The 25555-nt window shown below is 46.8% G+C and overlaps 3 protein-coding genes and 1 long non-coding RNA gene across 12 annotated transcripts in view; 1 reads left to right on the forward strand and 3 right to left on the reverse strand.

Moving 5' to 3' along the window:
* Nucleotides 1-585, reverse strand: part of MAP2K7 (mitogen-activated protein kinase kinase 7) — a 31384-nt gene extending 30799 nt beyond the window's left edge. The window contains exon 1 of one of the 3 annotated variants that reach the window (XM_083430867.1): nucleotides 320-585. In XM_083430867.1, the coding sequence (XP_083286993.1) occupies nucleotides 320-443 (124 nt within the window). In that variant the 5' untranslated portion in view covers nucleotides 444-585. The remainder of the gene's footprint in view (nucleotides 1-319) is intronic. The other 2 variants (XM_083430866.1, XM_083430868.1) reach the window with 2 other exon arrangements.
* Nucleotides 586-3730: 3145 nt separating this feature from the next.
* On the reverse strand, nucleotides 3731-13029 carry LOC310673008 (volume-regulated anion channel subunit LRRC8D-like). 3 transcript variants are annotated; one of them, XM_083430885.1, is made up of 3 exons: nucleotides 10649-13029; nucleotides 8826-9002; nucleotides 3731-5567 (listed from the first exon to the last, which is right to left on the reverse strand). In XM_083430885.1, the coding sequence occupies exon 3, from the start codon at nucleotides 5563-5565 to the stop codon at nucleotides 4402-4404; it is 1164 nt and encodes a 387-aa protein (XP_083287011.1). In that variant the 5' UTR covers nucleotides 5566-5567; nucleotides 8826-9002; nucleotides 10649-13029; the 3' UTR covers nucleotides 3731-4401. The 3 variants fall into 3 exon arrangements, with proteins under 3 accessions (XP_083287011.1, XP_083287013.1, XP_083287012.1); XM_083430887.1 differs by lacking the exons at nucleotides 8826-9002; nucleotides 10649-13029 and adding an exon at nucleotides 9525-9549 and having other exon boundaries at nucleotides 3731-5438; XM_083430886.1 differs by lacking the exon at nucleotides 10649-13029 and having other exon boundaries at nucleotides 3731-5438; nucleotides 8826-9506.
* A 1358-nt stretch (nucleotides 13030-14387) lies between these two features.
* On the reverse strand, nucleotides 14388-25235 carry LOC310672978 (volume-regulated anion channel subunit LRRC8E-like). 5 transcript variants are annotated; one of them, XM_083430766.1, is made up of 3 exons: nucleotides 24997-25235; nucleotides 18102-18244; nucleotides 14388-16953 (listed from the first exon to the last, which is right to left on the reverse strand). In XM_083430766.1, exons 2-3 carry the CDS (start codon nucleotides 18237-18239, stop codon nucleotides 14701-14703), a joined length of 2391 nt encoding a protein of 796 aa, XP_083286892.1. In that variant the 5' UTR covers nucleotides 18240-18244; nucleotides 24997-25235; the 3' UTR covers nucleotides 14388-14700. The 5 variants fall into 5 exon arrangements, with proteins under 5 accessions (XP_083286892.1, XP_083286895.1, XP_083286894.1 ...); XM_083430769.1 differs by having other exon boundaries at nucleotides 18102-18240; nucleotides 24997-25162; XM_083430768.1 differs by lacking the exon at nucleotides 24997-25235 and adding an exon at nucleotides 24760-24906.
* On the forward strand, nucleotides 19508-20286 carry LOC310673066. Its single transcript, XR_014508790.1, has 2 exons — nucleotides 19508-20006; nucleotides 20158-20286. It is a non-coding gene; the product is annotated as an uncharacterized lncRNA (long non-coding RNA).
* Nucleotides 25236-25555: the final 320 nt, after the last annotated feature.

Here is a 25555-nt window from a genome sequence, read left to right on the forward strand (position 1 = left end):
CCTTTCCCCTGGGTCTTCTTTCTCCCTGCCCCGGGGTGTCCTGGCCTTGGGCCTCCACCTCCCTCAGACTCCGTGGTAAACAAGAGCCCCCTTGTTTCCCCGCCCCGGGTTTCCCGACCCCTTCGCTTCTCCGGGAGGACCTTTCTCTACCGGCCCCTCTCCGGGGCAGCTCGGCTCTTCCCATCCCCGCCCCGCATCCCTCCGGCCCTGGGGCTCCTGTCCAGGCGGGCCCGTGTCAGTCGCCCAAGCAGGGGGGGGGGGCCTTCCGCGGAGCCTACCCTGCCGCCGCCCCCGTTTCCCCCCTCAAAGCCTCCCTTACTAGGCCGAGTCCTGGCCGGACTGATGTCCAAGTTGAGGTCGATGCGCCTCCGGGCCTCCCTGTTCTCCTGCTTCAGCTTGGCCTCCAAGCGGGACAGTTTCTGCTCCAGCGAGGACGCCGCCATCTTCCCCCCCCTCCCCCGGAGCCGCCGACGCTGCCGCCACCGCGCAGCCAGAATACACAAACACCGCAGTGCGCACGCGCCGAAAGGACCAACCAGGCCACCATATTATCATCCTCCTCCTCCGCCCACCGCAAAGGCACGGCTCCACTTTTGCCCGCTGTGCTTGTTTTGCCTCGCGGCTTTTCCTGGCTCGCGCATGCGCGAGGGCACCAAAGTGCTGCCCGAGCTCAGTATCAACGCGGCCGCGCCGTCAATGATATTTTGGACGTTCTCCTCGCCAGTATTCGTGCATCTCCACTCAGCTTTGATGGGGACTAGGGAGCATGTCTGGGTGTCATGACGGGTCGGAGGCGTGTTAGAAGATGCTGCCCTGTTGCTCAGTCAATAGAACCTGAGGCTCTTAATCTCAGGGTCCTGGGTGCAAGTTCCGCGGGGAGCAAAATATTACTGCAGGCGTTGGAGTAGATGACCCTCTGGGTCCAACTCTACAGTTCTGTGATTCTATGGCACGTACTTGAAGACCAGCGGGAGCTGAACTGCTCCAAATACGGAAAGAGCATTTTTTTCCCTGTCTGCGCTTGGGTTTCCTTTGTGCTTCTTTAGAATTTGTGTACAGTACTTGTTGCATTTATATGCCGCCTTTTCTCCCGTCTCTCTCCCCCACCCCCCGCCTGCACTGTTCTGGGGGTTCTCCCCACACTCCGGAGCAGGATGCATTGCACTGCAGGGCATTGCACTAGTGGGAGCTGTCGCACTGACTTCTGCTAGGTCCGACCTGTTATATCAAATAGGAAACCAGGAAGCGCAGATAGGGAACCAATGGAACCAGCTACAACCTCATGAAAGGTCGCTGGGAATCACAGTTTGCTAGGTTTTTTATAAGGTTGTCTATTTCTTGGTATTGTGGAGTACCCATGATAGAATGTTTGCTGGGACATCCAGAGTACAGGTCTGGGAGTCGAAAGAGCTGGGCTTATATTCCTTATCGGAGTTGCTGTGGATCTGTTTCCCATCTAAAATGTGAACTGCAGACTTTTAAGGGTCTGGTGCGAACATAAGAAGAGCCTTCTGGCCCATCTAATCCAACATCCTGTTCTCACAGTGGCCACCCAAACACCTGTTGGAAACTCACAAGGAGGACAAGGACACAGCAGCTGGTATTCAGAAGCATTTTGTCTCCAGCAGTGGAGGCACAGCTAGTAGCCTCTGACAGCATCCTCCATGAATCTGTCTAACATTTTGTCCATCACTGCCTCCTGTTTCATAGTTTAACTATGCGCTGCATGAAGAAGTACCCTGGAAAGCATGTTATGAGATAACAGCTACCAAAGTAAAGAGCAAAGCAAGCCTTTATTGCATTCTCTTATACGGTGATCAAGTTTAAGAAGAAAACTGCGTGTATATTTATATATGTGCACACACGCCTCCATCCTAAGACAGACACATCTTTCATTTTAAATATATGCCTTCTACTTCAGGGGTGGGGAACCTCGGACCCTCCAGATGATGGATTCCAACTCCCATCACCATCAGCTGGCATTACTAAGAATCAAGGATGATAGGACATGTAGTCTAGAAATGTGTGGAGAAGGACCATGGGTTCCCCACACCTTACCTACTTGATTCTTACCTACATAAAAATACATATACAGATTGTATCAGAAGGAAATGTCGAATCCTTACAGACTCCTAGAATTTTTCTGTGGAAGGTGCAATGCTGGCGGGGGGGGGGGGGCATGATGCGTCAATTAGTTTTACGTACTGGTTTGACTTTCCTGCCATGGTCTGTCATCTCTAATTCAGATAACATCACCTGCGTGACTTTAGCTACAGTTAAGGATGTTTTGCCTTCAGCTAGAACATTCTGATAATAATGGTTTCTTCCAAGAAAATGCAAACCATAACAGGCCATTTCATTTCTATGGGAGTACAGTACTTTTTGTCTTCTGAGTTCTACTATGTTGCTCCTTTCTGTTTTTTGCATTCTTCCTTGTTTGTGTTTAAAATAAGGGACATTGTCCTGAATTGTTTTTGGAACTGGGGACACCACAGAGCTGTCTCATTTAACTAGAGACTACTAAGGTTACTTTGTGAGCTTGTTCTCCCAGCTTATCCACACTTCCTCTCATCCTGCTGCTAAAGAGCAGATTTCCAATTGGAAAGGAGCGGGGCAAGGGGGGAACTGCTTGGACCCATGCCTTGAAAGTGTGGGTCATGCAGAAATCTGCAGGAAACTACTTGGACCCATGCTTTCTAGGCATGACATAAGTGAAAGTGTGGACTAGCCCTTCGTCAATCTGCTTACCAGTTAAGAAGACGGCAATCCTATATCCACTTACTTTAGGAAGCCCCATTAACCATAATAGAACTTCTGGATAAGCATGTATAGGATTGTGCTGTAAATCATTGTTTCTGACTGCAGGGCTACAAGGCCTCTCCTTTTTTATATAGGTTATGGTGATTTTTCATTCTTGCTGTAAGAAACACCTCTTTTCTTATGTCACTGCCTCATTGACACATTTTTCATATATCCTTAAAGTGTCACCCCTCTAAGACAGGCAGGAAAGGGAGATGTAGGAGGACTTATCCTCTTTGTTTTGGCAGAAGGGCTTGTTGAACCCACACTTGTTTCATTAACATATGAACGGCTTGGAAATAGAATCATAGAATTATACGGTTGGAAGGGACCCCAAGGGTCATCTAGTCCAACCTCCCGCAATGCAGGAATTCTGCCCACAGCCGTCCCAACCTTCTGGTTAACAGCCAGGCACACTGATGGCCCATTGTGCCATCAGATGACTAATATTCTCCTTTGGTTTCAGAAAGTGGATCACTTCACTACCTACAACTCCTTACACTCTTAAACTGAAACTGTAGAGTCCTGCAATTCTTTTTTTACAAACAAACATTGAAAAGATCATTTGGAGAAAATGTTACAGTTTTCTACATTAATTTGTATGTGCTCATGTGTTTACTTTCAGCATAGCTCAGGGAAATCATGCCAACTCAAATCTGCTTCTCTGTTAATATCCCAGGGCTAGAACAGATGCAATAAATGCTACAGCAATCCTATGCATATTTACTCAAAAGTATGTCCCTATTGGACTTATCCCCAGGTCAGTGTATTATTTGTTGTTGTTGTTTTAAGCAGAAATACAGAAGAGGCTTTGGTTTCTATTGAAGTTTTCCAATTATTGGTGCCAATTCCTTGATCCCTTCCCCCACCCCCAAACACAGACACACACACACAGAGAGAGAGAGAGAGAGCTGTTATTAACCCCAGGGAGGAAAGTTCACAGGCAACACAGGTACCTGTTGTTTTTATTGCAGAGCAGCTAATAAAAACTACTGCATTAAAACAGAAACGAAAGTTAAAGGATCCAGTTGTGAATCTGCCTTATCTTCAGCCCTCAGTTAATCAGAATATCAGAGGCTCCTTAAATTGGATCAGACTATTGCTCTGTCTAGGTCAGTATTACTGACCGGCTGCAGTTCTCCATGGTTTCAGACAGGAGCCTTTCCTAGCCCTAAGTGGAGATGCCAACGATTGAACCTAGCATCTTTTGCATACAAAGCCCATGCTTAACTATTGAGCTGTACCCCTTCTTCTATATTCATATCCATATGAAATCCATATTCATAATCCCAGCCCAACAAGGACAGGTCTGAACAGTGCATCTTTCATCTTGCCAAAGTTGCTAGAGAGATACTGATGGAGACCCCTGAGAGAGACAGCCCCAGGTTGTAATGTCAGGAAATGTGATGTGGAATACTGTGGGCTTTCCTAGGTCAGTGGGTCCCATCTTGACCAATGAGGATTGAGAAAGGTTAGTATACCTATTTTTCTGGCTGCTTTAGTCTGGGACTGTTTGCAAGCTTTGGGACTTCCATTTCACAGAAGAGGGCCCTAGGTAGCCTGGCAGCTTGTGAAGCCTTAGTTCTCTGATGCCCTTGAGTATCAATGCACATGCAGCTGCAGCCCTTCAATACTTGCCTTGTGTTCAAGGCCCACATCCAGCAAAGAGCTCTTGCTCATGGCTGAGAGGAAGATGGCAAACCGCCAGGAGTATAGTTGGTCGCACTGATCAGCCATGTGCAGGAGGAAAGCAAAGTCGTTGTAGACATCTGGGATGCCAAGAAAGTGACTGTCCTCTCGCATTTGCTTAAAGGAATACTTCTGCAGCGGCTGCCGCAGCAGCCACATCAGTGGGTAAGCCCCCACCACCCCATAGAGGAATACCAAGAACAGGTAGGTCACCATCAACTTCTGCAGAATGAAAGCCAAGCTGTGGTTACAGAGGAAAACAGAGTAGCCGGTGAGGTTCTCTGTGTCCAGCCAGCAAACATGTTCAAAGGAGATGGCTCCTATGCAGTTGGAGGTGTAGCCCAGCACAGTTAGGATCTTGGCAACTTTGAAGATTGTTTGTCCCATGTAGACCATATAAATCAAGCTGGCACCTTCAGCATGTGCCCTGAATCTGCAGATCTTCTCAAAGAGTGCCCGGCCCTGCTCCCTCTCCTTCCAGTCAAGGATAGGAGAGGATGAAGGGGAAATAAATTGTTCCTGACACCCTCTAGTATCCGTGGTTTTGGGTAGGTCTACGGAATTCTGGTAGCCCATTTCAGAGACGGCCTTGATGGTCCAAGGGGACTCGAAGCATTTCATGAGGATGGATAAGAAGTGTTCGATCTTTGAGGACGTCTTAGGGTACCTGAACCAGAAGTTGCTGCTTGCCATTAAAACCAGTGAGTTGACAAGTGCTAGGTAAGGAAAATACTTGGAGAACCAAGGCAAAGCATTCTGATAGCAGACATGGTTTATGTACAGGTACTGCTGGTAGTCAAGGTTGATTGGGCGTCCACTGTTCTCAGCAGAAAACTCTTCATTGGTGGCACTGTCCATAGCTCCAGGCTTGAGCATAGCTGCTGTGGTCTCATTTAGCTTGTAATTCAGTGGCAAGCAGGTCATATGGTCAACAGAAATCAGCAGAGTACCTGAGAGGAGAGAGACCATAAGCATTGCTACTACCAAGTAGTCCATCAGGACATCCCACCAAGGCTTTAGAGTCTGGAACCGAGCGTGGGCATCACCGAGGAAGGTCACTTCTGTCAGGTTAAACATCACTAGGAGCAAATGGTAAGTGGGAATTGAGTAACATCCTTGGCTATTGCACTGAAACAAAGTCTGCTTGTTTAGCACGTTTAGCTAGTGATATATATATATATATATATATATATATATATATATACACACACACACACACACACCCCCCTAAACTGTGAGCAATACAAAGTTACACGGAACAATATAAAAAGTTAAACATTAAAACTGTTCAGCTATAAATGACTAAAATACAGAACTGGTCACACTTCAAGGAAGGCTTGGTTAAACAGAAATGTGTTTGAAATTACAAAACCGAAGGCGCTTGCATAATGCACATTGGGAGGGAGTTCCATCATTTTGATGCTGCCACACTGAATGCTCCTCTCCTGGTAGTTGTACAGCGGGCATTGTGTGGCACTATTGACAGCGCCGTCATTGATGAACAAAGTGGTCAGGCATAACCCAAACTTAGAGACAGTACAGTTATAGCGAGGCTTTCCATACTAGGAAAGGCTTGCCTTGACCTGTTGAGTTTCTGCCTGCCATACAGCTTCCAAAGACACAAGAACCTCCTGTTTCCTGAGCGTCAACCATAAACCAAAGTCTAGGCTGCCATCCTGCACCCACTTACCTGCGAATAAGCCCTGGTAAACACCAAGAGACCTTAGGGAAGATGTATCCTGGCTGCTACGGGGAAAAGAAGGGCAAACTAAAGAGAATCCAAAGACTATAAATAGGACAGACAGAAACAGGAAAAGTGTGCTAAAGGACAGGGGGATTCCTAATGCCTGGTGTCTAAACAACACATTTATCAATCACAGCTTCATTCGTTGGTTAAAAGCATTGACAGGCAGCAGCCCCCATCTTGCAGAAATCACTTAGAAGGGTACCTGTATGTTTTGTTTCATAACTTTCCTGGAAGGCTAGAGCCTTACTTAAAATAAAAAATAAAAGCTCATAATCTGTCCTCCCCCGCCCAGGGGCACCAATGTGGGCAGCAGGGCATCTGTGGATGCTGAGTTGGAACTGCCATTCCAAATGTGAAAAAATAATAATCTAGGGCAGGGAGGGACTTGTAGCCCTCCAGTTGTCACTGGTCTTAGGCTGGATCTAGACACATGAAAAAAGTGTTTCAGGAAAACGCGTTGTAAACAACATAGTGGGAAAGCATGTTGGTGAACGACGGAATTCCACAGTGCTATCTGGTGTCACAGTGTTATAACGCATATAAAACACTTTTTCCTTACTAATGTAGCTGAGTCCTCAAGCTCCTATCAACCTGAGGAGTCTGCAACAACATCTGGAGAGCCACAGGTTTCCCACCCCTGACCTATGGACTCTTACCGTATTTTTCGCTCCATAAGATGCACCTGACCATAAGATGCACCTAGTTTTTAGAGGGGGAAAGCAAGAAAAAAATATTCTGCGCAGAGCATGTAAGCGGCTTTCGCTTTTCTTGCTTAAAACCCTTCCATCCCTTCTCCCGCTTCACTGTGTGTGGCTCTTGGGGGCTTTTCCGCAAGGTGGGAGAAGGGACTTGAGGGGCTGCCCTTCTCCATCCTCGGGGAAAAGCCCCCAAGAGCTGCACACACGCTCCACGTGACTCTTTAAAGGGAGCGCTGAGCAGAGCCGGTATGCATCCCAGGTAATTTTTTAAAAACAACCCTGCGTTTTTATTGTGGCTTCCTTGTTATTGTTTTTAACATTGCATTTTAGTTTGTTTTTGTTATTATTTTATCCTGCATGCTGTCTTGATTATGCTTTTGGCGCAGAAGAGCAGGATATACCGTATTTTTTGCTCTATAAGATGCACCAGACCATAAGACGCACCTAGTTTTTGGAGGAGGAAAACAAGAAAAAAAATATTCTCAATCCCAGAAGCCAGAACAGCAAGAAGGATTGCTGCGCAGCGAAAGCAGCAATCCCTCTTGCTGTTCTGGCTTCTGGGATAGCTGCGCAGCCTGCATTCGCTCCATAAGACGCACACACATTTCCCCTTACTTTTTAGGAGGGGAAAAGTGAGTCTTATAGAGCAAAAAATACGGTAAATACCTAATTAAATAATAAGAATAATTGCAATGAGATGGAGTGGCTTGAAAAATATTCAATATGTGTTTTTTAAAAAAATTCTAAGAATATAATTCATATAGCCATCTGCCGAGATGCTCACCAAGCAAGACCTATCTCCAAGTCATGAATAGCAACAACACTTCCTTACTCACAGTTTCTCCTTAGATCCTGTAACCAGACTTTGCTTTGTGGAAAGTGGAAAGATGGAAAAATGCCTTAAGGCTGTACAGAGGGTGGTTTACTGTGTGGCGTTTAGGCAACTTTCCATTTCCCCATCTTTGTCTTCCACATCCTACAGTGGATCAGGCAAGGGGGAAATGGCCTAGGCTTAATGATATCTTACTCTGAGTAGATGGAAGAATTACTGTTACTTGAAGTTGAAAAGCAGAGATACCAATAAGTGATTTGCACATTTGTGCTACAAGTTGTTTATGAGAGGATCTAATCCTGGTGTCTCTGATAGCAGCTGTTGCTTTAGTTCCCAATTCCTTTTGGCTGTTGCTGCTGACAATGTTGTTGTTTGTCCACAATACGCGGGGCTCCTCCAGACAACCTGTTTATTCAACATTCATCCTGATATGCTTGCACAAAGCTTACACAATAGTTGGACAATGTCTGATCTTCATTGAGCGCTTGTTCTGATTTGTTTATGGGGTAGTTATACAACAACGAGTATTTATCTTACATTCACCCTTATGTGCGTGCAGGGTCTTTATGTGTCATTGAACCGCCCTTAGACCTGCAAGTATAGGGCGTTATACAGATTTAATAAATAATAATAATTCATCATCCCACACTTTTGAATGCATTTCCCCATCACTTTGCAAACTGTGAAAAGTCCAATGTTGTTTATTTAAAGTGGATTTGTGATGCTAGGATGACAGAGGGTTGCAATCCACTTTAACTGTGCAAACCTAAAGTTCCAGTATGTGTTTGTATTCCTCCCACAAAATAGCAACAGTTTGGGGGCACCTTAAAACATCCACCAACAAAACACACGCACTCCCAGACACTCAGCCTTGAAACAGAACCACTTCACTGTTGCCAGATCTGCAGCAGGCTGTCCTTAAATATCATTTAGAAGGGTGGTTTTAGCATGCACAGACACACGCATTTTTTTGGCTGTGGTTATAACACTGGTCGTGGGTTACATGCCAAGCTTCTCTCCCTCTCTGACTTCCTTATCCCATTTGGCATCAATTCCTCACCTGCAGGCGGTTCTAGACCTCTTCATGCACAACCTCTGCTCTTTTCTCTCCCGCCGGCAAGGATCTTCCTCTCCCAGACCCTCTCCTTTGCTTGTGCATTAAGCCTGCACACCACACTGTACTCAGTGCAAGAGGCTTTATTCCGTTTCCATGGCAGCTCCAGGCAGGACGAAAGGACTGGAGGAAGGAGGAGGGAAGCAAAACTCGTTGCTCGGAATTCATTTGCTTGCAAAGGGATTGCTACCAGCTGTGACAAACTCCCTCACTCACACTTCTTATTCTGTCTTCTGTAACTCACTGTGAAAAATGTGAGAGGGAAGGAAGGAAGGAAGGAAGGAAGGAAGGAAAGAAGGAAGGGGCTAAGCTACGACCACTAAACTACTAGAGAACTCCTCACCCACAAAACATAGTTCCCTGCCTTCATTTTCTCTTCATAACAACCCTGTGAGGTAGGGAAGGCTGATAATAACAGCCATAAGGTCATCAGGGTTGGGTGGAGTGGCTTGAGCAAGAAATCTGTTCCTGCATTACACAACTGTGAAATAGAGGCTAAAAGGTTTTCAGAATGAATCAAGGACTAATTGAAACTTTGAAGAATGTGACGCACGTGGAAACTCTAGCCACAAAGGAGAAAGGGAAGGGCACACAAGTTGATACAGGTCAGTCTGAAGATCCACATATCCCTGGTGTAATACTAACATGATAGCCATCACAGCATACTGGCTCTTGTAGGCTGCAAGCTCCCTGGAGGCACCCACTGTGTGTGCACAAACCAGGACTCCCAGCAGACTGGTGTCTTAATCTCTGCAGCACCAGGACTCTGCTTTAACTGCACGTTTGGCAGGCTGAACTCTGCTTCAACTACATGTAATACTGGTCTACCTGAGCATTCAGTCATGTGACCCTCAAAGGCCAATCCCTGTCCACTAGGCCCAATAAAGCCTTAGCCCCAGTCTGAGGGACTCTGCTCTGTTGTGATGCCTGCACCCTAAGCTACTGTCCCTGTTTTGGACCACCCACTTGTTCTTTCTTAGCTCCCTCAGCTTCTCTAGGTCCCATAACAAGCATTGTTAACCTGACTGAGTCATGTCTTTTGCATGTATCAGCTGGTAGGTCCCGCCCTTTCTGATGTGTGGTCAGAGTTGGCACAGATGCAATATATTTTGATCAAGGTTTTATGTACTGTATTCCTTGATTCAGTTTTGCAAAATCTCTCCTTAAAGTTGCATTATTTTTCACTTGTGCAATACAGGAACATAATCACCCACTCTATCCACATACAGTCTTGTAAGACCTGACTCAGCCGAACAATGTGGCTGGTTGTGATCCCAGAAATCTGTATGCTGTGAAGACTGGTAAGGAGGCTTAGTTCCATATTAGGAATAGAAAGTGGCCACCTATTTATTTATTCCCTTTAAAGATGTATAACCTTCCCTTCCAAAAGGAAGTCTGCAGCTAATTGATCACATAGGAGAGCAAATCGCAGTGGTGCATAGGCTGAGTCTTCAGTGGGGTTTGAAGAATCGGCTATTTGCCTTATACCTGAAAAGCCTTGTCTAGTAGAGTTTGAACACCCACCACAAATAAAAGTGCATTTTATGATTGCTCTTTGAGGTGCTTGAATAATTTTAACCACTAGGTGGCATTAGGCTCCAACACACAGCCAATGAACCTAGTGACATAGCACATAAATGTTTAAGCTGCAACAATCTTCTGTGGTTTCATACACAGGACCCCTATGTAATCCAAACAAGTATTTGGGGACCTATTCATTCATTCATTCCATACATTTGTATGGTGGTAGTGCTGCTGTTGTGACCCACCTTAGATCAGGCAACCTGGTAGTGAGTTCCCAATCCACCAGTTGAAGGCCTCTGATCGAAGAGAGAATATAAATCTGTCGGGTATCCAATACTGGCATAAGTAGCTACTGGAGCAAATGATCCAGCCCGACATATAATCCATCATGTCTGGACCCTTTCAGTCATTGCCCATATCGAAGGCAGTGGATGTACATAGTGACAATCCCAACTATTTCTGACAGACTCCTCTGTGGTGCAGTGCAGTGTTTTCCCAAACTCCTTGCCTGAAACCTAAGGTGGTGTATTGCTTAGATGATAATTTATTACATTTGTATACTGTGCCCACATATCTCAGGGCAGTTCACAACCTAAAAATACAATATAAAAGCACAAAATACATGATAAAAACAAGAACTAAAAACCCCACAAACCAATAACCCCGCTCATCCCCTCCCACACACAATTTTTAAAGGGGTGTAAGATGTCAATCAGCCCAAGGTCTGGTTGAAGAGGAACATTTTTGCTTGGCATCTAAAGGTGTATAATGAAGGCACCAATTGAACCTCCCAGGGGAACTTCAGACCTGGGCAGGGAGGGAGAGATGCAGGCCCTTCATACCTCTCCCTAGGCCATGCCTCCTCCTCAGGCCACACCCTTCATTGGCCCTCAGGTGTCTGGTTGGAATGTGCCCTTGAACTGTGCTTCTCGCTTGCCTGGCTTACTTCCAGGTGCTGGGGTTAGGATTGCAGCCTCTTGGTCTCTGCTCAAATGCATAGGTCATCTTCCAAGGCCCATCTCTAAGTGTTTCAACCTATTTAGGTTAGACTGGTGGCGATCAGAGAAAGGTACTTTTCAGTGGTGGCACCGCATTTATGGAATGTCCTCTCCAGGAAGCCCAGCTAGCACTTTATATCCTTTTAGTACCAAGTACATGGGAACATAGGATTCTACCTTGTACCAGGTAGGGCTCTTTGTCCATCTAGCCCAGTAATGTTTACTCTGAGCAGCGGCTCAAGTAGGTGAATCTTTCCTATCACCTGTTATCCTTCATCTGGAGACTGAGGTGGCCTTTTGCATGTGCTTTACCACTAAGTTATGCCTCCTACCCAATTAACTGAAGATCTCTTACATTGACTCTGGCCTTTTACAATGTTTTACATCTGTTTTAATTCTGCTGGCGTTTCTTCTACCCCCCCCCCCCATGTTATTTAAGTCTTTTAAGTTTAGTGGTACCTCAGATTAAAGACGCTTCAGGTTACAGACTCTGCTAAGCCAGAAATAGTACCTCAGGTTAAGAACTTTGCTTCAGATTGAGAACAGAAATTGCACAACGGCGGCATGGCAGCAGCGGGAGGCCCCATTAGCTAAAGTGGTGCTTCAGGTTAAGAACAGTTTCAGGTTAAGAACGGACCTCTGAAACGAATTAAGTTCTTAACCTGAGGTACCGCTGTAAATGCATTTTGCCAGGAAAACAAAAATGTGAACTGCCAAATAATTACTTTGGTGCATGCTCATGTAAACACCAGGCCTCCCACCACAGAGTTAACACCATCAGTGTTATTCATGCTACTAAAGTATGTTCCTGCACAATAGGCCTGTTTTACAACCTTGCTGCAGAACAGCCTCTTCCAATTTTATGGCCTCAGAAGCACTCCCAAAATGCAGCTATGTTGGTTGGTTTCTCCCAGTGAGTCACATAGCAGGTTCTCCTTCCCACCCATTGCTTCACATTCCCACCCATCTCCTCCTCCTCCTCCAACCACCATGGCATGAGGAATGAGGCCTATTGTGCCATTCCCAGGTATGAAGCATTGGCTGGCTGGCTGGCTTGTTGCCCCAGTGTAGGGCACAGCTCGCTCCTGTCAAAACCAAGGCTCAGCAGCTGAGTCCCAAGGACTGCTGGTAAGAGTGCAAATAGATATGGGTGTCTCCTTGCCACCTTTCTATTTGGTCTTATGAATGTTGACTCAAGTGCAAGTGGGATTTATTCCCGTTATGTGTGCACAGGACTTCAGCCTTTGTTGTTCAGCAGGCTCTGAATTTAGGACTTCATTAACCAAAACAATAATTACCAGGGACTACTGCAACCTCTCCCTTATTGTGTAAGTTCCCTCAAGCAACTAGTTCTCAACAAATGGAAGGTGAAATCATCCAACCACCTCTATATATTCAATCCGGCAGAAGACATATGAACTAAACTATTTCGGACCAGGACCAGATTGTGAGGTTTCTAAGGACAAAAGCAACTCTATGAGCAAAGACAAGTGGGGGGTTAGGAACATTACACACACACACACACACACACACAGAGAGAGAGAGAGAGAGAGAGAGAGAGAGAGCGTTAGCACAGCATCTGCTAAAAGTGTGCACTATTGCTTCTTAATGCCATGCATTTCAGCTCTCTCTTAGAATCATAGAATCATAGAGTTGGAAGAGACCACAAGGGCCATCGAGTCCAACCCCCTGCCAAGCAGGAAACACCATCAGAGCACTCCTGACATATGGTTGTCAAGCCTCTGCTTAAAGACCTCCAAAGAAGGAGACTCCACCACACTCCTTGGCAGCAAATTCCACTGTCGAACAGCTCTTACTGTCAGGAAGTTCTTCCTAATGTTTATTTTTAATAAACTTTTTCTAAACATACTTTAACTGGATATGAAGCAGTCTGCTGCCAACAGGTAGGATTCTGAGACCAGCTTTGGGTTGCTTTGCCATTGAGGAAGCAGGGTCCCTTTTCCAATGGCTTTTACATGCCCCAAAGTGCTCTGCAATCAGGTAAAGCAGGAAGAGAAGGCCAGGTTATGGTGGGCCCAGAAGAGTCTGCTTGTGTCTCAAGAGGCCATAAGAGAGCTGAAACCCAAAGGGACGAAACAGAAGCAAGCCCAAGCCACCTGGGAAATCAGCTCAGCCAACTTGAATCAAAGGCTGCGGCAGGCAGGGAGTCCCACTTCTCCTTCATGTGCTAAGCAAAAGGCACTTACCTGCTTTGATTACAGAAAATGGGTAGAAAGAATGTCTGTGCTTATAGGAGGAGTGAGAAAGCAACTCCCCTAATTCAGCCTATGCTGGGACTGGAATATATGGAGAACTGATTAAAGGCTCTAGGGGGGAATGAGGTGGCTTTTCATGTGTGGTAGTGAGGATGGGTCTTCACAGTGCAGAGTTCCTCCTCTCTTCCATGTGTGATGCTCACCGAAATTACGTGAGAAGGTAATGAGAGAGGAAGTGAATTCTGAAGAGGATCTGAGGTGCTGGGCTCTACTCTCCTAGCCTGAAGTGGGAAGAGATCTGAACAGCCAGAAAGTTCGGCTCCAGCACTCAAGCAGAACTGATAAACCAATGTCACCCTGATTAGAATGTGACAAAAACAGAAACCAGAAGGGATTAAGGTATACATGCATATGTACACAGACACACACAAACATAAGATTCCTTACAGTTAGTGGTATGTGAAGGCATTGTGCTCTGGCCGTCCAGTGGTAAGGAACACAGCCCTTCTTTGAACAAAGAAGTAAAAGGAATTAGGCTATTTTCCCTGTTGAAGAGTTGCCTGTCCCTGATTCCCCACCCCATGATATATAGGCATTTGAAACTGCAGAAAAGAAAGTTTTCTAATAAGCTCAAAAGATGGGCTTTGTAAGCTACAGGCCTGCGAACTGAACACACTGATGAGAAGAAGGGAACAGAGATAGGAGTTTTGAACAAAACAATCCCGCAAAGCCCCAGGGCATTTCACAAAGATACACCAGTACACAACAAATGTACAAAAATAGCTATAATGATGATTTGGTCAGGTGTAGCTGTGCTTCCGCCCCCGCCCCAATGGATAATTCCTGTGGTCTTATCCATTCAGAAAACAGGGTTGTTTATTTTTTAAAAAGTTACTTTCTACTTTTGCTCTTTGTTGTGTCTTTTCAATTCCTTTGCTCCCTTATTAGGGTGAAAAGTTCCCATTCCCTCCTTGGTTCCAGCCGAAGATAGAACTCCAGCCAGCTCCCCCATTCAGTCCATGCTTGGACTCAAAGGGGCCAACACATGAGCGGACACCCCTGTCCCCTTTACCATTCTCCTCATCACTGATCCTCCATTTTCTCCCTAATTTCCAAAGGCAACGCCTCATAAAGATTGCTCTCCACCAGCAGGCCACTCCGCTTGAGCACAGGGCACTGGCCAATCTCCAAGGGAAGGGCCTGAAGGGGGTTTCCTCTCAAGTCTAGCGTGGAGAGCGAAGGCAGCCAACTCACACGGTCAGAGAGGCGATGCAGTTTGTTGTGTCCTACTTTGAGAACCCTAAGCTGCTTGCAGAAGAAGATTTCATTTGGCAGTGCCTCTAAGGAGTTGTGAGAAATGGCAAAATGCTGAAGGCTCTGCAGGACTCCCATCCCGGGGGGGATGACCTGGATATTGTTATAGGAAAGGTCCAAAGTGTGCAGCCTAGAACACTGGAATAGTTGGGAAGGGAGGACCTCAATGCGGTTATGGCTGAGGTCAAGCTGCTCTAAGGTCTTGAGCTTGCGGAAGTGTTCAGGAATGCTGGAAATGTGGTTGTGCCAAAGTTTGAGGCACACCAGCTTGCGGCAATGCTGGAAGCTGATGATCTCCGCAATGGACTGCAGCTGGTTATCCTTGAGGTCCAACCGCTGCATGTTCACCAGGCTGAAGACAGCATGGGGGATGCGTTCCAGGTTGCAGTTTATCAGCTCCACTTCTTGCACAGAGAAGAGCTTCTTGAGGTTGTTGAGGGTCACTAGCTTAGTCCCATCGTTGTAGATCCTGAGCTTCTGCAGATGGGCGGCAACGTCAGACACGCTAGGTGGCAGTTTTGAGATGTTGCTGTGCAGAGTCAAGGTCTTCAGATTCCTCAGCTCACGCAGGTTCTCCAGAGTTCCTGCCCGGCCCATCTCTGGACTGAAAAGTCCCGAGATGTGCAACTCTTCCAAGCCTCTCAAGTTGTAAGTCCATAGTGGTATATCTTTGATGTCATCAAACTTCACAGTCATTACCTTCAGCTGCTCACGGAAGAACATAAGAGAGGTGAAAGAGAGCTTGACGGGAGAGTTGATCAGTGTGAGCTCCTGGAGCTGGGCCAGCTGAGTCACTGAGGGTGGGAATGTCACATCTTTGAGGAGCTCCAGCTTCAGGGACTGCAGCTCATTCAGCTCAAATGTGGTGTCAGGCAACCCTGGTAGCATGAAGAGATGGAGCTCCAGCCGGCCTTGGGCGTTGGTTTGCAGCTTCTGCCGCAGTTTGTCCACCGTCCACTCATGACTGAGGTTGATCTGCTTGAGTCTGAACTCGCTGACCTCGGAAAGGAAGACAGCAAAGCGCTTGGAGTAGAGGGAATCATACTGGTCAATGAGGTGGAGCATGAAAGCAAAGTCGTTCTTGACGTCAGGAATGTCGCTGATGCCTGTCTCGTTGCGTGCAAATTGAAAGGAGTACTCTTTCAGCGGCCGGTGAAACAGCCAGTAGAGCGTGTAGAGACACGTCATGCCGTATATGCCAAGGAAGCAGATGTAGCAGATGGCCAGTTTGGAGAAGAGGTGGGCTTTGGTGTGGTTGCAGCAGAAATGGTCATAGCCCGTCATGTCCTCCATCCTGACAGTGCATGGCACAATGAAGCTGATATTGGAAACCAAGGCTGCATTGTAGGCAATGATGACGAGAAACTTGAAGACTTTGAGAACGGTTTGGCGGATATACATGGTGTAAAGGATGTCTCCTTTTTCAACGTGGAGCCGGAACTTCTTCACCTTTTCAAAGAGAGCCTTGGCCTGCTCCCCTTCCTTTTTGTCCAATAGGCTAACCGGGGAGGACTCTGAAACCTTCTTTTCTGACACCGATCCCCCGGGGGGGTTGAGTTCAGCTGTCTCGCTGGGAGCACTGCTTTTCCTCCTCTGGTACCCCTTCTCTAAGAATGCATTTTCCTGGTTATCCCCGGAGACTTCAGAGATGGCTCGAGTAGTCCAGGGCGAGTCAAAGCACTTGCTCAGGATGGAGATAAAATGCTCAATCTTGGAGCTGGTCCCAGGAAACTTGAACCAGAATGAGGTGCACGCCATGAAGATGAGGGTGTGAATGACCACGAGGTATGGGAAGTATTTAGCGTACCAATGGAGGGCCGTCTCATAGCACATCTGATTGATGTAGCTGTACTGTTGGAGGTCTAGGTTGTTCTTCAATCCATTCATTCGCTGGTTGGCAGAGGGTCCTACTGGCTCAGAGACATTGGCTCTCTTTTTCGTGAAATCTTCACAAGATGCACCAGTGAAGGTTGTGCCATCAGGCACATGGTTGGGAAGGCAGATAATCTTATCTTGTGTCACCTGTCACATCAGGTTAGGAAAGAGAAGAGAGGAACATGATATAAAACAGAGGCTAGTGGTAGAACGCAACAGTTTATATGAGGTGGGGATGAACAAATACAGCCTTGAAGTGGCTGAATGGACTGTACCTCTTCATATATATTTTTAAAGTCCCTGCAGGTAGAAAACTAGCATAGCAAGGAGTAGGCTGGTCTAGAACAGCTCTTTCTGATGTGCTGGTTTCACTTTTAAGGAGTTTTTGTTCTATATGTTATTTAAAAAGGCATCCTCGCCCAACTGTAGTCTGAAATGATAAAGTCTAATATCTAATACTGCTTCATGTATAGTCAAAATGGACCTAATTTAAATGAACTGATAATCTAGTCTTAATACTAAAGGGGCCAAGGGCAAATCTGCCCCTGTATAAATCTGCAAATAACTCGTCTGCATGCATTTTCTATGCTGTGTCACCTATAGGGCTGCATTTTCAATACTGATTACAGAATGAGGGGGTTGCATGAGACATGTCTTATCTTTCCTTCCCAAGGATCTAACCCTCTGTGGGCTTCTTTGGATCTGAGGAGAGTTATGATAAAGCACTGGCAAGAGAAGGTGAAGTCATGGCACAGAGGTCCTTCCCAGTCCTGCTATGGTATCTATCACCCTTCACACGGGATGGAATCTAAAAAGTTGTGGCTCCCGGGCTGCATGAATCCAGTATACTCAGTACTCAATCCCTCATCTCTGCCACATAGGGTCTTCAACGTTTGGAGAACAGAGCCTCCCTGCCTACGTTACTGAGGCTGCACAGTGCTAGGCCACCACCCCTTACAAGTGGTTGGATGCAGAGAATCCAGCCCCCCAGGCTGTAGAAGTTGACCATTTCTGTGCTGGGGTCGTTTCCACCCTTGCCCAGACTGCCCCCAAATATTTAGAGCCTCTTCTCCCACAGGCAGTGAGTGGATCATCACCCCAAGATTCTAATGATTCCAAGATTCCAATTCTCCTTCCTTGGAGGTTCTTAAGCAGACGTTGGATTGCCATCTTTCATAGATGCTCTAGCTGAGATGCCTGCATTGCAAGGGTCCTTTCCAATTCTACAATTCTCTGATTCTATGACACCATGCCAGCATCTAGGCACTGCGTGGGCTCCCCCCATACTCACTCACCTGCAAAGTGCAGCCAAAAACTCCTATCATCAGCATGGCTATGGTGATGTACTCGGCCAAGACATCCCACCATGGCTTGAGAACCTTGAAAGCAGGCTGCTGGTCTGTGAACTGCTTGAATTCGGCCACCGGGATCATACTGCCTGCCAAAAGACAGTGAAGGATTAGAACAGTCACCTCTCACTTTTAGCAATGCTCATAGGCTGGCTGCAGGGCCTATAATCTCTCCCTGTTCTTGCACAACCTAGGTGTCCTTTGTCCAATATACATACACCACTGGGACAATGCCATGTACATGAAGAGGGAGCTGCCTTCTAGACTGGTGCCTGCCCTAAAACACTTTAATAGCCATTGTTTACACCTGACAGAAAACATAGCCAAGTTAGGCAGATTCTGGCATCTACTGCAATAGCATCTCTAGGCCCATAAGGACCCCTTGCAGTGCTTTGACATGCTACTTCATGGGCCAGCATCCACATCTCACAGTGAGGCAGCTTATCTCAAAGACCAAGAAAACCCATTGTTTCTATATGGCTGCCACACCCAGCACCGAAGCAGGGCAAGGCAGGGCTATCTGGTCAGCAACATTGCTGCAGAGGGGACTCACCCAAGGATTCAAGAAACTGCCATCCCTTGCTTGTGTTTGCTAACATATTTAAATACACAGGGAAAATAGAAAAATACAGATAGCAACGCTGGCAACCTAACAGCCCCCCAAAGTGATGATGCTAATAGATTTTATTATGGTAGTTTGAAGTACAAGCCTATGTGGAAGCAAAATTTTATTTTTAGGACAGGTCTTTTTTTGTAGGGTCTGGTATTGAGAGTTGAACAAGAGAGGTATATTCATAGTTTGGACCCTGGTCTTGGGGATGGAAGGACCAGACTCAGGGCCACATGCATCTGCCTGGCATATGATGCCACTGAGAATATAATGCCTGATAAATGTCACACTGGAATAACGGGATCAGTGTTGCCTATTCAGATGATCCCACTATGCTACCAACTATGCTGCCTTCTATGCAAGATTCTCAGAGATCTAAATGCACAGCCATGCCTTCTTCATCGAGGAGGGCAAGACCTACTCACTCACCCAAATAGAGTACTCATGGTGAAGATGGATCTGGCTTCCAGCACCACCAGGAGAAAATCTAATCTTTGAATGGTCTGGTGTAGGTATGGCAATCTCCTTGCTATAGCTTATGCAAAGTTCCTTCGTCTCCTCTCTTTTGGTTTAGGATGGGATGGCAGAGTCTGAGTCAGGAGTTACACGTGTATCTGTCCTCTGGATGACACCTTCTGCAGAAACCCTGAAAGAGCAACCTTCACAGCTACATTCCTGCCCAGCACCTAGACTCTGGCACCATAGAACAGAGCAGTCTCTGAGATTCTGGTTGCTATAGTAGTGCTCTCGCTACACTGGCCTGGCCAAAGATGTTGGAGGAGCAGCATGGAATGTGCCAAGGAGAACCAAGGACATGGAAATGCTAATCCTGCCTCTAAAGTCTAGTGCTGCCTCAGCCCCACCAAAATCCAGAAGGACGATACTCTTTAGCAGTATGATCAGAGGGTGCGATCTGTTTTCATCTCCCTTTCTGTTTATCTAATGACCCCCAACATTGACTTCTCTTCTCTTGGTAGGCATGTAGGATCTGGTTCTGGTGGTCCTTGATTGCTGTGTGCTAGTCATTCTATCGAAGAGGAACATAAACGGAAACTGCATGGGCAAAATTCAGAACAGCAGAGGGCAGCATGGCAGCAGACTGAGCATCCATGGAATCTGGTGGTCCCTGAACGGCTTCATCAGTTTCACCACACATTAACTGTGTGTAGATGGCTGTGGCTTCTCAGTACAATTGCAGGTTCCCAACAATGTGCAAACAGTGAAATGTGTATATACGAAAGGTCAGCATGAAGTTTAGGTGTTGGTTAATGGGGGGCGGGGGAACCACGTAGGGAAAACATACTGTGCTTAGTATGGTACAGAGATTTTCTATATATTTTTTTTCATAACAATAATAATTAATTGTGTTGTGAATCACTTTTCCTCCAACAGAGCCCAGAGTGATGCACAACAAAGGATAAACAACAGAAATACATCAATGATGAAAACAAATACAGAGCTAAAAGCAGTCAACTGATGTTTCCATCTCCAGTTCTGAAACATTGCACTACTGTACATTGAGACATATGCCGCAGGTGTTTGATTTATCACCATCTACGTCTCATTTTCATCAGGCAGGATTCCTCCAACCTGACTGATGAAGTTATAGTTCCAAAGTAAATAACACTTTAGAAAAAGTGTGAAAAATATGCTTCTCTCTAGACTCACCCAATACCAACATTTCCTTAATCTAAATCAGACTCCCAAAGCTGTGTGGTTTAAGAGATGTCAAATTGGACCAGGATAGATTGACCATTGTCATCCATGTACTGGTAACCCTCCCCCCCCCCCCAGTGTATTGCTGCAATACAGTCTCTGTAGGGCTCAACTGTTGACTGGGACTAAGACTATCGCCATCATGTTATTCTACTGCATAAATAATTGCACTGGCTGCTGATTAGTTACCAAGCTAAATTCAAACTGTTGGTTTAGGTATACAGGTTGAGACTAGGATACCTAAATGATAGTCTCTCCTCTTGTATACCCAGCTGGTCATTGCACTCTGAAAGGGATGGGCTGTTCCATATGATACAGGAATCTGGCTTTTAGTATGGAGGTACCTGCTCTTTGGAATTCCCTCCCATTTACACATCAGGCAGGCACTGTCTCTATGATATTTGCAGCGTCCATTGCAGACCTTCCTTTTATTAACAAGCCTTTTAAGTGGAGATCTTTTGTATTAGATTTGAAATCATTTTTCTTGTTGATTTTTTTTTACTGTGAAATCACTTATCAAGAGATTTTATAGAAAACAATAAATGGAAATGAATAAATAAATGTGCTTTGACTCTACAGACTCAGCCAAATGGTTTAACTGAGACAGGCCTGGCAGCAACTGGCAAGAGAGTCCTCCAGATCAAAGTCAATTTTGATGGTGGAAAGGCACTTACACAAAGAGACTATTGAAAGCGAAAAAAGGTGTTGGTTTCCATTATCCTTCCCAGCCTTCCAAGAGTTGTAGAACTTGTTTTCTCACCGCTACTAACCTGTTACAATAGATCACTGGGTGCAATTTACTAAGACGCTCCTCAAGGGCAAGTGCAATGATTAACAAGAGGGGTGTTGTTATTGACTGCACCAGGGGAGACCCCAAAATCACCCCAAGGAAAGGGCAACCAGGATGACCAAGTGGCTTGGAGCAACTTCCACATGAGAAAATCTTACAACATTTGAGGCTTTTTAGTTTCAAAAAGTCAAGTAAGCAGGGGACGTGCTAGATAGAATAGATATGGAGTCGAAAAAACAGAAGTTATTCCTCCCTCTCGCATATACTAGAACCCAGAGACATTCAATGAAGCTGAATGTCAGAAGGTTCAGAACAAAGGAAAGCCCTTCTTCGTGCAGTGCGTTGCTAAACTGTGGAATTTGCTCCCACAAGATTGAGGGTTGGCCACCAATTTGGATAGACAAATTTGTGGAGGTTCTGCCTCCCCTGTCAAAGGCAACATGCCTCTGTATACTTGGTTGTGGGAAACACAGGCAGGGAAGTTCTCTTGCAGGATTCCCCTGGGCATCTGGTTGGCCAATGTGAGAACAGGATACTGGGCAAGATGAATCTTTGGCCAGAACCAATATCCCCGCATGGTAGATCATTGGTGCTGTTCCCCAACGTCAATTTGTCTCCTTTTGCTGAGAGCTGGCTCATGCCCTTTCTTAGCTTCTTCCATAAGAACATGTCTGAACAGCTGAAACAGACACAGTCTGCATAAGGTTCTGGTTTCTATGAGCACCAAACCAGCCGGGTAATTATCTCTGAAGGTTACCATTCAGAGGAAGCAGCCAAGGGAAAAAGAAGCAGGAGGGGGTGAACAGAGGGCAAATCCAGCAATTTGAATAATCAAGCTTTTAATGGGACTTGTAAAATGTTCTGAAAGTAATGGAACTTATATAAAAGTTAATGTTATGAGTAGTAATTTTCCATAGAAAGATCTCTTGGAACAGAAATAGCTTCAGGGCGTCCTAGCTACCAGCTCTTCTGCTTCTGTCTCCGCCCAGTTTAAGGAAAAGAAGTTTTTTTAAAACAACAACAACAATATGCTTTGGTTCCCAAACTACCTGCCTTCCATGCTAATCTCAGATGGCATATACCTTCCAAAAAAAGAGAGTGGAGCACCCAGGAACTCTGCCTTCCAAATCATTTCCCACACCTGCTAATCCCTCTGCCTCCTCCTGCTCCTTTCACACGCCACCTTTCATCCTCTCTCCACTAAAATACATCCCATTATTTATTTCATTTCACCTTTTTTTTAAAAAAAAAAAAAAAAAGCCCCTTGGCGTAAAGCGGGGGTGGGGAACCTCATGCCTGCAGGCCAAATGCAACCCTTAACCCTCTCTATATGGCCCTTGGGACTCTATCCAGACCACACTTCTCACTATCCCTTCTTCACAGGAACGGCCTCTCCCCATATTAAACCATCCCGGACTCTGTGTTCATCATCTGAGGCCCTTCTTCGTACACCTCATCCACATGAGGTCCAGAAGGTGGAGAGGGCCTTTTCTGCAGTGGCTCCCCGTTTGTGGAATGCTCTCCCCAGGGAGGATCACCTGGGCCTTCATTACATATTTTTAGGCACCAGGAGAAAACAATACTCTTCAGCCAGGCCTTTGGCTGATTAATATCCTATAGCCTTTCAAATGTATCTGTGGGAAGGGGGTTGTTTTGGTTTAAAAATTTTTACTATGTTTTATCGTGAATTTTATTATGTGAACCACCCTGAGATCTTTTGATGAAGGGAGGTATACAAATTTATTAAAGAAATAAATAAATCACACTTTGAGGAGTTTTGCCTGGCTGGAATGTGTCCTTGAACTCTGGTAATGCCTCCTGCCTGTGTGGATAAAAGGAAGGAAGGAAGGAAGGAGGGAGGGAGGGAGGGTCTGCAGGTGCCTAGAGAGCGAGAATAAATCAAGATGTGTTATAATTAGGGAGGTTCTGTGCCAGACTGACTGTACAAGTCCTTATCCCCCTACTTCCAGTCCAGACTAAATACTTTCTAAATTACAGTCACTCCGGGGCCTTGTGTCTACGTATTATCTTCGTCAAAGTGGAAACAAAACAAGAGGTACATCAAGCTGTGGTTTCATTGTCTCAAGCTGCAGACATGCCATACATTTAAAGCACACCCACCCAGAGAATCCTAGGAACTATGTAATAGTTTGCTAAGGGTGCTAGGAAATGTAGCTCTGTGTAAGCTACATTTCCCATGATTCTTTTTTGTAGGGGGAGGGGTGCTTTAAATGCACGGTGTGTAAATGTGTTTGCAGCCTTTGAATACACAACTGTGTGGGAATAAGCAGCTCCCAAACTCTGTCAAATAAGCTGAAGAGTCTCCCAGAAATAGGCAGGTAACACTGAAAGGGAGCAGGGAGCAGGAACTGCTAGCCAACCTCCCCCTGTAATTGTTTATCTTTCCTATCAACTAGTTTTCCTTGCTGTTCTCCCCACCCATTGGAAAAAACAGTATGTAAGTAGAGACAAAGCAATGAGTACCTGCTTTAGAACGCTTGAAAGTCCAAGACTATTTTTCACCCAAGGAGCATAACATTTAGTCGGGGTTGGTGGTACCTAGTCCTCCCCTTACTCCCCTCACCCCTGCAGTTTGAGAGACACACAGAGAGAGCGCTCCTGTATTTAAAGATATTGGAAAACTCTAGCAATTACTTTAAGCTGTTGTAGTTTTAAAAGTTCCCCACCACAGGCAGCCCATTATGCAATGGCTACATTTGGGTAGAGATGCACCATAGCATATTTAAAGCACATGGCTTCCCCTGAATAATCCTGTAGACTGTTGTTTACCTCTTAACAAGCTACAGTTCCCAAGAAGCCGTGTGCTTTAAAAGTATGGTGGGGCCAAAACAGTGGATACAATTAAAGAACCATAGAATTGTCATCTAGTTCAACACAACTGGATCACATTAAAAGTCCATCTGGTCCAGCGTCCTGTTCTCACAGCCAACCGGATGCCCATGGGAAGCCCACCAACAGGAGCTGGTCTCAATGCCCACCCACCCCCTTCACCCAGGCTCACCAAGCCCATTTCCAGCGCTAGGGCTCATCCCTGGGGGCTGTGATGCAATATTAAGGAAGGAAGGCCCCTTTGTGCATGCGCAGGGTGCCATTCCAGCCGGACCAAATGGAGTTGGGGGGGGGGAGAGCTTCCTAAACTCGGGAGCTACAAAATAAGCAAGTTGAGGAGATCTCTTCACCCAACGTTCCTTCATTTACGAGTAGATCTCTCTAGCGCCCCCCTCCGCACTTTCCCACTCCATCGGTCAAAGGGGAGACCCCACCGCCTGCTAATCTTGCCCCCAAACGCGCGTTCACAGGGTAGCCATGCACAGCATCTCCAGGCACCGTCGGTGCGCGCGCCAGGCTCCCGTTGCTGTCGGGGGTCTAGGCTCGGGCATCACCTCGTCGGGACCTCATCCACATTCTGGGAACGGGCAAGGCTACATGCTCGCTTTCTTGCCGCCAAGGTGGGGCGGGGGCAATACCTCTAGCGGCAAAGTCAGGGTGGGCCGCCCGCCGTAAGCGCGCTGCCTAGGAAGTTCCACGAGGAGCCCTGTGGGACTCCTTCCAGGTAAACACGCCGGCTCTGGCCGGATCTTGAGTCCCCCTCCGCGGCCACACTTTCGAGGAAGTGAATGGGACACGCTTCGGTCCCTTTATGAGTCGATCCCGCCTCTCCCTAAAACCGACGTCCCAGCCTGCGTAAAGACGCGCACACTCACCGACGGTTCTCCCCAGCCGCTTGCCTGGAGTTTGTAGGCTCTCGCTGGCTGCCCCGGCCGCCCGGAAGCACCTGAGCCGGCTTCCTTATGGCCACCTGCGCTAGGAGGCAGCGGCCCTTGCTGGCTTCTCCGGCGCCGGCGGCGGTGTCGGCCGGTACAAGTGGCGCTCTCCTCCAGTGCCGGGCCCGTCCCTCCCCAGGCGCCCGGCGCTCCCGCCTCCCTGCCCATTCCCTTGAGCTGGCTTGGGGAAGGGAGGGAACCTCGCGCAGGGCGCCGCCGCCGCCCAGCCAAGCACCGAGCGAGAGGAATCCGCCCCGACGGCCCACGCGAAGCAAGGAAGAGCAGCCCGAGACGGGCCCAGGCCGGGAACCACCCACTGGAGGGTTGCCATTTCCAACTCCTCTCACGCTGCCTTGGAACCTCCCTCGAGGATCGCTGGACGTCTGAAGCAGATTCAGGATGGGGGGCGGTGCGGTGTTGGGACCTGGTGGGTTCTGGTGGACGGCTGACCCCACGTGGTGACCGCCATTCATGTGGATGTGGCAAAATGCAACAAAAG

The sequence above is a fragment of the Podarcis tiliguerta genome, assembly GCF_965153285.1.
Source record: "Podarcis tiliguerta genome assembly, chromosome: 2".
Classification (NCBI taxonomy): Eukaryota; Metazoa; Chordata; class Lepidosauria; order Squamata; family Lacertidae; genus Podarcis; species Podarcis tiliguerta.

Coding starts and splice junctions, on each gene's coding strand:
- LOC310672978 (XM_083430765.1), bottom strand. Junction 16,954..18,101: donor TTTTTGGCTGCACTTTGCAG/GTGAGTGAGTAT, acceptor CTGATGTGACAG/GTGACACAAGATAAGATTAT.
- LOC310673008 (XM_083430885.1), bottom strand. CDS start 5,565: ATGTTTAACCTGACAGAAGTGACCTTCCTCGGTGATGCCCACGCTCGG.